The sequence below is a fragment of the Mustela erminea genome, chromosome 2, assembly GCF_009829155.1.
Source record: "Mustela erminea isolate mMusErm1 chromosome 2, mMusErm1.Pri, whole genome shotgun sequence".
In the NCBI taxonomy this organism is placed as follows: Eukaryota; Metazoa; Chordata; class Mammalia; order Carnivora; family Mustelidae; genus Mustela; species Mustela erminea.
The window spans coordinates 11,669,384-11,681,454 of NC_045615.1; the positions used below are offsets into that span (position 1 = coordinate 11,669,384).

At 35.7% G+C, this 12,071-nt stretch overlaps 1 protein-coding gene across 3 annotated transcripts in view; it reads left to right on the forward strand.

Moving 5' to 3' along the window:
• ADAM29 (ADAM metallopeptidase domain 29) overlaps window positions 1–5,564 on the forward strand; it is a 60,211-nt gene extending 54,647 nt beyond the window's left edge. For all 3 annotated transcript variants that reach the window (XM_032332240.1, XM_032332239.1, XM_032332241.1), the window contains one exon: window positions 2,511–5,564. In XM_032332240.1, coding sequence (XP_032188131.1) covers window positions 2,703–5,468 — 2,766 coding nt within the window. In that variant the 5' untranslated portion in view covers window positions 2,511–2,702 and the 3' untranslated portion in view covers window positions 5,469–5,564. The remainder of the gene's footprint in view (window positions 1–2,510) is intronic.
• The last annotated feature ends 6,507 nt before the right edge of the window (window positions 5,565–12,071 follow it).

A 12,071-nucleotide genomic window follows, 5' to 3' on the forward strand; every position in this document is an offset into this window, starting at 1 on the left:
GCTGATAATAACTTAAGCTCAATCACATACCAAAATTCTATACTTTATCTTTCCTTCAGCTTGCATTTTATCTTATTGCCACAGTTTACATCTATTCTTATGGTGTATCTTTTGACATGGTTTAGAGTTATAATTATTTTGAATACTTTTATCTCTTTTATACTAGAGTTAAAAGTGTTTTACTCACTACAGAGTAATATCATATTCATATATATGTATATTTATGAATATATGTATGTATATATTAATATATATATTATATATGGATATGAATGCATATATATTTTTGTCTTTCACTTCTTTACCCTCTCATGTTGCTATTTAGCATCCTTTTCTTTCCAACATGAAAAAGTCATTTTAGCATCTCTCATAAGGCAGTTTTAATAGTGATAAACTCCCTTAACTTTTGTTTGTCTGGGTATATCTTTATGTCTCCTTTATTTTAAAAGACTATTCTCTCAAGTATAGTATTCTTCGCTGACAGGTTTTTTTTTTCCTTTAAACATTTTGACTACATCATTTCACTGCCTCCAGACCTGCAAAACTTCTGTTCAAAATTTCATGCATAGTCCTATGGTGATTCTTTTGAATGTGGCATATTGCTCTCTCTTGCCACTTTCAAAATTTTTTGTGTTGACATTTTGTAATTTAATTATAGTAAGTCTTGGGATGGATTCCTTTGGTTCTTCTTATTTGAGATATTTTGGGCTTTGTGCATCTGGATGCCCATTTCATTCCTTAGATTTGGGAGAGTTTTAGCCATTATTTCTTTGAATGAGTTTTCTGGTCCTTTCTCTTCTTATTGGGGTACTTCCACCACATATATCTTGGTCTTCTTGCTGGTGTTCTACAAGTTGTTTATTTTCTTCATTCTTTTCCAGTCTTTGTCTCTCTTTTGACTAAATAATTAGCCATGACCTGTAGGAGTACAGTGATCCTTTTTTTCTGCTTGATCTAGTCTGATGCCTTTTGTGGACTAGCTGGTGTCATTGAGCCATGCTTAGACCTGAAGACAGGAGGAACAGAAGCCAGGATTTCTGTCTCTTTATGTCTCTTGGTGGAGAGGTGGGAGATACCAAGCTTTATAATGGAGACTCCTATTTCCTGCTTTCATTTCTGAGCTGAAATTGGGTCAGATTCTTGGGATTTTGTTGCTGCCTCTGAAGGCAGATCAGTTAACTAGTTACCTGGATATTGATGAGGATTAGGCTTGCCTTTCAGGGCTATTATACTCTCAAAGTAGGGGGATTAAACAGTCCACCAGTGCACTGACTATGGACTATGTTTTGCGTTGACCTATAAGTCTTTGAAGTTGCCACTCTGAATCACACATGTGTCTTGGCTCAAGAGCAGGTGCTTAAACACCTTTTGGACTTTTTATTGTGTGTGTGTGTGTGTGTGTGTGTGTGTGTGTGTGTTTCATTCTCTGTCATTCATTCATAAAGAGCAAGCTGTTCTTGAGTTTTTTTGGTCTATGCTTGGGGTTCTATGTTAAAGACCTCCCCAGTACCCAGTTTGGTCTATATATGAGGAATTAAAGGAAAACTCAGTGAATTCACCTGGCTATCATCCCTCAAGCCTTGAGGTCTCTAGCCAATCTGCCCTTTGATTTTTAGCTTTCAGAGGTTGTTTATTTTTTATCATTGAATTATTTTGGGGGTACTTAGTTGAATTTAGAGGCAATATGCAAGGAAACTGAGTTTATAGGATCTTGTTCGAGAGACTTAATTGGCCACAATTTTCAAACAATGTTCTGCATTGAAAATGTAATAAACACTTTTGAGTAACACTCCAAGGAACAATAAAAGTCAAGTCAATCATTTTTGTTATATAAAGAATTAAGATAGATATTATAGAAGATATTAACATTTGTGAAAGACACAATAATGCTCTTGAGTATTTCCAGTCTGAAAATCCAAGTAAGGAGAATAAGGTAAGGAAGAAAAAAAGAAATTGAGATAAACATTTTTGCTCTTGGGTGGTGTATGGTAAGCACCATAAAGGAGATGACAGAATAACATCAGAGTGCTTAAAAAAAAAAAAGTATCTTATGTAATAAGAAATTTATCACTTGAGTTTGAAAAAAAGAAGAGGTATTATTACTTATGCTAACTTAACGTGTGTAAATTGAAACAATCTCAGCAATATATGATCATTTTACCTTCAAGACCCTTTTGTTTTAACTACTTATTTTGGAAATGTTCATGATATGCATATTTATAGAGTAACACAATAAATCCTTGTTTTCCCATCATCATTCCCAACCTTATTTTCCTTTCACAGTGTGTTCACACACTGAATTATTGTTATTATCAAGACAGTGTGTGTTCTGGTCAAAAGCACTGGGTTTACTAACTATAAATCTATGGCCAGTTTTCATTCTTTTACATACCCTCAGCCTCTCTCTGCTCTGTCAATATGTAAGAACAAATCTAGGAAGTTTCCTGAGTCATTCCTTGATCAGAACACTAACTACTTTTATTTTGTGCCTCTCTCTTTTTCTCCACCAGGCATAACCACTTTCATCTACATGCTTTACTTACAAGGCTGATATTCTAATGGTTCAACTCTGCCAGAAGATAGATCCTCAGTAATTAGCCCTGCACACTGACCAGCTCAGGCTAAGAAGCCAGAGCATCTATGATTATCAGTTTTGCCTGCCTTCTTCTCTGGACTAGTGTTTACATAGTGGTGATTTTATAATGACTATGATTAAAGCTCTGCTGGACATGAGGATCATGCTTCTGCTGTACTGGCTTGGGGTGTTTCTGTCCTTTTGTGGACACACTGAGGCTGACCACTCCCAATACCATAGTCGCCCAGAAGTGGTGATTCCTTTGAAGATACTTGGCACCGGCAGAGGCGTGAAGCCTTCAGACTGGCTCTCTTACAGCCTGCATTTTGGGGGCAGGAAACACATTGTCCACATAAAGGTCAAGAAGTATTTGCTGTCCAGGCACCTCCCAGTGTTCACCTACACAGATCAAGGTGCTCTCCTTGAGGACCAACCCTTTGTTCACCATGACTGCTACTATCACGGTTATGTGGAAGGGGACCCAGAATCCCTGGTTGCCCTCAGTTCCTGTTTTGGTGGCTTCCGAGGATTGTTACAGATAAATGACAGTGCTTATGAAATTAAGCCCATGACTTTTTCTACTAAATTTGAACATTTGATATATAAAATGGAGAGTGAGGAGTCTCAGTTTTCAGAAATGAACTCTGACTTTGTGCTAGAGGAAATTGTACCCCAACTGGAGTCTCAAGAGATTAATAATTTCACTCAGAAGCAAACTGGTTATGGGAGCTGGTGGCGCCATTTTTTTATTGTTGAACTAGTAGTGGTGGTGGACCATTCTCTATATCTTCATATAAAAAAGAATATTTCAAAGTATACTGAAGATCTATATACTATCATAAATATAGCAGATTCTATTTATGAGATATTGGGTATTAGATTGTTATTGTTTGGTATGGAGTTCTGGACTAAAAAAAACTACATTGAAGTTAATGATACAAGGAAATCTCTGAAATATTTTTGCGTTTGGAAAAATGGTAACCTTGCTCCCCGCCTGCCACATGATACTGCACATCTTTTTATGCATAAACCAGTACGAGGAATGAGTGGTTTAGGTTATGTTAGAGGGATGTGTCAACCACTCCAGAGTTGTGCAATTGTTACTATGTTAAACAGATCCTTGACCTTGGTTGGAATTGCAGTAGCTCATCATATTGGCCATAATTTGGGTATGTTTCATGATGGTGATTTTTGTACATGTGGACACTTTAGATGTATAATGCATACTTCAAACCCACCAATAACAACATTTAGCAATTGTAGTCTTTCTTTTTTTTGGTTATATACTATACACGAAGCAAAATGTATGCTCTACGAGATATACACAAAGGATATATTTTCAAAGAAGCGTTGTGGGGATGGTATTGTTGAAGAAGAAGAGGAGTGTGACTGTGGACCTTTACAGAATTGTGCAAAAGATGCCTGTTGTCTATCAAACTGCACTATGACTTATGGGTCTGCTTGTGCTCACGGACTTTGTTGCAAAGACTGCCAGTTATTACCATCTGGAGAAATGTGTAGAAGAGAGGCCAATGAATGTGACCTTCCAGAGTGGTGTGATGGATCATCCCCTCAGTGCCCAGATGATGTGTATGTGGAGGATGGAATTCCTTGTAATCAAAGTGCCTATTGCTATGAGAGGAGATGTAATGACCGCAATGAACTGTGTAAACAGATTTTTGGCCCGGAGGCAAAGAGTGCAAGTCAAAATTGCTACAAAAATATAAACACTCTTGGTGACCGCTTTGGTAACTGTGGTATCCACCAGTCTTCATATGTAAAATGTAATATCTCAGACATCCTGTGTGGGAGACTTCAGTGTACAAATGTGAGAGAAATTCCCCTTTTGAGGGATCATTCTACTGTGCATCAGTATCGCTTTAATGAGGTCACCTGCTGGGGTCTCGACTACCACTTTGGGATGCCCAAACCTGATATTGGTGAAGTACAAGATGGCACAAGGTGTGGTGAAGAACACCTCTGCATTGACAGGCAGTGTGTCCATATATCTCGCTTGGATAGTAATTGCTCACCTGAGTTCTGCAACATGAGGGGCATTTGCAACAACAGACATCACTGCCACTGCAACTATATGTGGGACCCACCCAACTGCCTAGTAAGGGGCAATGGAGGTAGCGTTGATAGTGGCCCACCCCCTAAGAGAGAAAAGTTTAACAAAAGTTATGTGTTATGGTTCTCGCTTTTTTGGTTGTTTCTCTTATTATGTTGTCTTCTTTACCTTTGTCTGAAAAGAAAAAAGAAAGAGGAAAAAGTTCCAACTCAACCTGCAAAGCCAGAGCAAAAGGTTCCGAGTGGGGCTGCAACGCCAGCGCAAAAGGCTCCGAGTGGTACTGAAACACCAGCGCAAAAGGCTCCGAGTGGGGCTGCAAAGCCAGCGCAAAAGGCTCCGAGTGGGGCTGCAACTCCAGCGCAAAAGTCTCCGAGTGGGGCTGCAAAGCCAGCGCAAAAGGCTCCGAGTGGGGCTGCAACGCCAGCGCAAAAGGCTCCAAGTGGGGCTGCAACGCCAGCGCAAAAGGCTCCAAGTGGGGCTGCAACGCCAGCGCAAAAGGCGCCGAGTGGGGCTGCAAAGCCAGCGCAAAAGGCGCCGAGTGGGGCTGCAACGCCAGCGCAAAAGGCTCCGAGTGGGGGTGCAACGCCAGTGCAAAAGTCTCCGAGTGGGGCTGCAAAGCCACCTCAAAAGGCTCCGAGTGGGGCTGCAAAGCCAGCGCAAAAGGCTCCAAGTGGGACTGAAAAGACACCTCAAAAGGCTCCAAAGTCTCCGAGTCAGACTGCAAAACCACAGCAAAATGTTCAGAGTCAATCCAGCATATCAGTTCGCCAGAGTCAAAGTGGGAAACAAAAGTCATCAAGCGTAAAAAGTGCACCTAAATAATCATGCATTAAAAAAAGGGAATCCCTGGAATATTTCTTACTCTTCATTATATTAAGAAATTAGAAGACTAATTTTTCCTAAAATTTGGGTTTTTAAACAATATTTTCTGGGAGAAAACATGGCACATGGGTTGTGTACAGTTTTTTAAGTTATTGCTTCTCAGCTTCAAATCCCCTTCCTATTTTATACACTGCATTGCTTGGGCCACATTCCTGCTGTACCAGGCCACTTCCCATAGAGATCTGCAACAGGGAGAATGAGTGAGAGTTTGGAAATCTGGGAATCTTATTTGTTTTCCATGTGTCAATATCACCTCAATAAGGTTTTACACCAGCAGCTATACTTAGTTCATATATATATGTATACTATCATATATAATATATATATTATATATATTATATATATTTATAATATATATATTTTACTAAAACATTTGTTTGTGTGTATATATTTTAATATATTTTAATTTTCTCCAGTTCAACTTCATTGTCAGCCTGAGAGATACCAGCATAGCTGTCTGGTGTGTCATCCTCAGAGTTCTGAGTCTCAGATCTTTGAGCTTTCTACTAATATCCAAAATCTTTACCAGCTCAGCAGAACCTACCCTCAGAGTTCTGAGTGTCAGATCCACGCAGTTAGCCCTACAGTCTTTTAGATTTAAGTAACCCCTAAGCTTTTCCCTTTGCTCCTCAATTCTTTGAATGAAATTAGTTAATATTTCATGGCCACTTGTCAGTTAGTAGGACAATGTCTCCCTTAACTTGTTCTGTTCTTCCATATATGTTTACCCAATTCTGTCCCTCTAAAATCATTGATGCGGTTTTACTTTTTCTGACCAATTCTTGACTGTGACGGTACTAATCTTGGTATAATGAGGGAAATGAAAGTGAGGAAGTGTCAGAAAATTTTGTTTGAGATTTTCTTTACCACTGACCTTTACCACCTTGATTAAATTACTTAAATTTTTTATTGCAATTTTCCAACCAAAAAAAGACAGGATAAGATGATAATAACAGTTATCTCTCAAATTTGGAGGTTTCTTAGGTTATGAAATGAGATAAAGAGAATGCTTTCAATTCTAGGTAGGTATTGGGAGATAAGAGTTTCCCCCCCCCCAAAAAAAACAACTATAAAAATAATTGTATAATACCAAACACATTTTTTAATTTTTAAAGTATCAGAGAACTGTGAAGGAAATGAAGGTTAAAAGACTTAAAAGCTACAAAGAAAGGAAAACAATGAGAAATGTCCATACTTTTTCCCCTCAAACAAGTGTCTGTTCCCAGTAATGTGATTAGTCTGAATAAAAAGTAAAGATCAATTGACCATTCCTGTTAGAAGACCTCTGTTGAAGAGAAATCTGAAAACTCTAGTGTGTAAAAGAGAACAGGTTGATAGATTTTACACTTAACAGACATCAAATTCAAAATCAGTTTCTCTACATCACATCTGCTGATTTTAAGTCCTCTGTGGGAGGCTAGGGAGACAGGTTGAAGCCTTTAAAGGAAGTATCTATAATCTGTTGTACTCAGGGGACAAAGACCTAGTGGAAGGGCATTTTCCTAAAGGACATGTACTGTCTTCCCTTTAAAATATTAGCCTGATTTTGAAGGCAATTGGAATATAGGGTGGAGAATTGAGTTTGGAAGTTTTGAGTATCAGAACATAATCAATCACCAATTGATATTATAGCTGAGAAAATAGAGGCATATGGGCTCTCAATAGAAGGTACAGTAGGATATATGTATCTTGCAAAAATTACAATATTTTCTGACCAAACTCAATCTCTAATTGTGTTGCAATTATTAATCACTCAGACTATTTTCCAAACATAAAAAAGATTAAAACTTATGAAGTCAAAGTTAACTCTATCCTGTACTCCTATGGTTCTTTATATATAACATGTAGTAGACAATAAAAATTATCACACTGGGGCACATAGGTGGCTCAGTTGGTTAAGTGACTGCCTTTGGCTCAGGTCATGATCCTGGAGTCTCAAGGATCCAGTCTTGAATCAGGGTCCCTGTCCAGCAGGGAGTCTGTTTCTCCCTCTGACCCTCTCCCCTCTCATGCTCTCACTTTCTCAAGTAAATAAATAAATTTTTTTAAAAAAAATCACATATATGAAGAGAAAGTCATTATGGCCAATAATAAAGAGAAAACAACAACAAAAGCAATAAAAGAGAAGCTAGAAGTCATCTAACTAAAAGATGATCCAGAGAGTGGAAAAGATGATAATGACCAAAAACCCACCATGATTACTATTTTAAAGAAACTGAAAGAAAAACAAATTAACTATGTGAAAGAAGATAGATTCATCTCACCAGAAAATTAGAATCTATTCAAGGTTATCAAATACATAGTCTAGAGTTGGAAAAATAAAATATCTAAATTTAGGAGTTTGTTGAGCACTTCGAATTATAGATTTCATTGTTCAATTAACTATCAGTTAACTGGAAGAATAATCATTGAAAAAAATCAGTTACACACATGGCAAAAATATTAAAGATTAAGATAACTAATATGTAAAACATATCAATAAACCTAAAATCATTAGAATCTCCAGTTGAGGAGGAGAAAGATAATAGAATAGAAATAATATAAGTCAGAGAATTCCTCAGAAACATGGAAACACATTATCTCATTACTTTGAGTAACTCAGTGAATTTCAACCAATATAAAAACACAAACACACACCTAAAAATATCATAGTCAAACTTGAAAATGAGACACTGAAAAATCTTAAAAGCAGCCAGATATATAATACCATATCTTAAAAGGAATAACAATTAAGTAGTTGGCTGACCTCAACAAAAAGTCTGAATGCAGAAGATAATCAAATAAGATATTTATTCTATAAATATAATTGCCAAATTAGAATTCTTTAGTTTTTAAAAACAACCTTCAGGAATAAAGAAGAACAAAACTTTCTTTTGGTAAACAAATCATTGCCAGCAGTTACCATACAAAGAAATATGTTTCTTTTCAGTCAATAAAAACATGATACCAGGAAGAAGCATGAATGTGCAGGGGAGTATAAAATACACAAAAAAACCACTATGTGGATAAAATAAATTAATATATGAAACAATACTATCTCATGGATTATAAATATCTACAGAACAAAATGCAAGCATATTTATCACAAAAGCTGGGAGGCATGCAAATTAAGTTAACAGGTCTAAGCAGCTAGCAGTACTGGGAAGAGGTAAATTAATGATATGGATTGTGCTACGTGACATTGAATATGCATACCACCACTTTGAAGGTAACTATGAAAATGATAAGATTATGAAATAAAAGAAATTGAAGAAAAAAGCATAATAAATGGTATTTGATTACTGTAGATATAGGCATGTGAGGGAAACAATGCAGATATGTGAAAATGGGAAAAATAACAACTATGGTAAATATAAGACCTATTTAAAATAAATCACATTAAATAAGTAAAAGACTGACATATTTCATGATGTAAAAATCTAGAAGTATAAAATCTAGTAGAATACTCTTTTTAAAAAACAATTTAAAGGGGCGCCTGTGGCTCAGTGGGTTAAGCTGCTGCCTTCAGCTCAGGTCATGATCTCAGGGTCCTGGGATCGAGTCCCGCATCGGGCTCTCTGCTCAGCAGGGAGCCTGCTTCCCTCTCTCTCTCTCCCTCTCTGCCTGCCTCTCCGTCTATTTGTGATTTCTCTCTGTCAAATAAATAAATGAAATCTTTAAAAAAAAAACAATTTAAAAATAAAGACCTAGAAGATGTAAAAATTTGAGAAATAATTTTATGCAATATTAACAAAATTAATTTAGTGTTAATTCCTATTGTCCAATAATGAAGACTCTGAGGTCCAAAGTGTTGCTAGAAATAAGGAGGAATATTTTGTAATAATAAAAAAATCATTGGGAGATAGGACATCCTAAATATGTAAGCATCCACTAATATAACTTCAAATATATAAGGAATATTATGGAGATAGACAATCCACAATCACCAAGGGGGAGAATTTAACCCAATTCTCCCTCTATCCCTATAGTGATAGTAAACACAGACAGTAAATCTGCAGGATAACATTTTCAATACATAAATAATAAACTAGATCCCTTATATATATAAAGAAAAGGAATACTAAACTCAAAAGTGGCTAAATTTGATTCATCTGCATATAGACTATTATAGAGGGTCCAGAAGGAAAGCCCCAACAAGTTTCGTATTGTTTTAATCAAGAAGAGCAGTTTCTCTAAACCTTATATATTTAACATAGAAGTCAATCTCATTAAAGATAACTAGAAAAACTCCAGTTGCCTGGTACAATCCTGGCACTGGTCTACATCTGATTACCAACTAAGATTTTGCAACCAATTCTCCTGTACAGTGGTGGTACTCTACATCACAACCAATTCTCTTATACCAGCTAGCTATTCTACAGCTCCACTCAATTCTAACACTGTCTACTGGGAGATAGCACCAGATCACACAGATTAAGGGCTCGGGCCTATAATACTGTTTGTTCCCCAATTTGTTATCTGTACTTCTGACAGACCAGCTATAGTTTGGAGGTTCTAATGAGCACCTCCTTGGGCTTGATTAATTTGTTAGAGTAGCTTACAAAGAAACATTTTACTTACTAGATTTTGGGTTTATTATAAAATGATATAATACAGGAAAAGCTAGATGGAGGAGATGCAAAGGGCAAGGTATGTGGGAAAGGGAAAGGGGCTTTAATGTCCTCTTCAGGCACACAACTCTCTGTGCCTCACCATGTATTCACCAACCCAGAAGCAATCCAAACCTTGTCCTGGAGTTTTATGGAGCCTTCATTACCTACATAATTAAATCATTGGCCATTGACAACTGAATTCAATCTCCAGCTTTTCTTTCCTCCACAGAAATGGTGGTGGGGGACAGGGTGAGACTGAAAGTTCTAACTCTCTAATCACATTGTTGGCTACATTGGCAGCCAGCCACCATCCTCATGTGATTTCCAAAAGTAGCCTCATTAACATAGCAAAAAGACAAAGTTATTTGGGACTGGATAGAGAAACTTGATTATATTTTTATATAATGGTCTCCTCACATAGGAAATTTTAAGGGTTTAGGAGCTCTGCCAAAAATAATGAAGGCCAAATATTTATTTTTATTATAAATCATAATATATCACAGCCAGAAATAAAAGAATATATATAAAAGAATATATTTTTAATAATCTATATGCCAAGGAGGAATAAAAATAAAAAAATTTTTTGAACTGAAATACTAATAACTACAATATATTAAGTTACATAGTATTCAACTAAGGCAGTGTCTTAAAGAAAATATAGTCTTATATGCCTATGTCAAAAAAAGAAAAAAAAAAAAGGAAAAGACTGAAGATGCACTGAATTAACTTTCCATGTCAGACAGCTAGAAAAATAGCATCACTTTATATCTAAGGTAGTTATAAAGTTATAATAAAACTAGGAGAAAAAAGCCAATGAAATTAAAACAGATGCACAATGGAAAAAATTAGCAAAGATAAAATTTGATTCATAGAATTAAAATATTGTGAAACCTTCATTTGACTAATGAAGAAAATAGAGAAAATACAGGTTAGCATGAGCAGGAATGAAAAGGGGATTTCACAAAAGAGCATATATAATGAAAGCTTAGGAAATATTTTGCCAATATACTTGATGAATTGGATAAATAAATAAATTTACTGAACAATCTTAATTACCAAGTCAACATTAGAAATAAATATGAAAAAGATTGAACTGGTGTTCAAAGAATTGGCCAGTCCCAGATAAATTTTTCAGTCAATTACAAAAACATAAGAAACATATGCCATTAATTTTATAAGGACTTTAAAGGGAAAAAAAGAATAGCTCAAAACTCTATGAGTCTTCGGGTATCTTAATTCTCAAACATGACTGGGCAAAATTGGCAAAGCAATTTATTTTCTAAGAGTTGATCTAATGTATTTTTTAAGATTTTATTTGTTTATTAGAGAGAGGTCAAGTGGGTGTTGGGGCAAAGGGAGAGGGAGAAGCAGGTTCCAAGGGGGTTTTTCTAAATACAAAATTATATAAATTATATAAAAATATAATCAAGTTTCTCTAAAAAAAAAATACCAAAAAAAACTATAGGAAACATCATATGTAATGGAATTAGGTAAGACTTTCTAATGACACTGATGAGGAAACAGAAATGGCACCTCCTTGTCATTTCTTACTGGATGTGCTAGACAGAATAATATGAAAAATATAAGTAAAATGATAAAATGATGTGAATGGAAGAAATTATACCTAGAAATTATATTCTAATACAAAGTATTAGAATTATTAAATTAATAGAGGAAGGTTGTTAATTAAAAGGTCAGTTTCCATGCTCTATTTCTAGCTATCAGCAACAAAGGATAAAGAAATGAAATAAAAAAATAGTTTTATTTATATCAGTATCAAACAACATTTTGCAATATATACATATCAAATCATTATGTTGTACATCTTATACTAATGTTATATGTCAATGATATCTAAAAAAAAAAAAAAAAAGGAAAGAAACCAATTGAGACTTTGCCAGTGCTACAACCTAGAGGAACAGATTCAGGTTTACAAGGACTCCAGTTACAG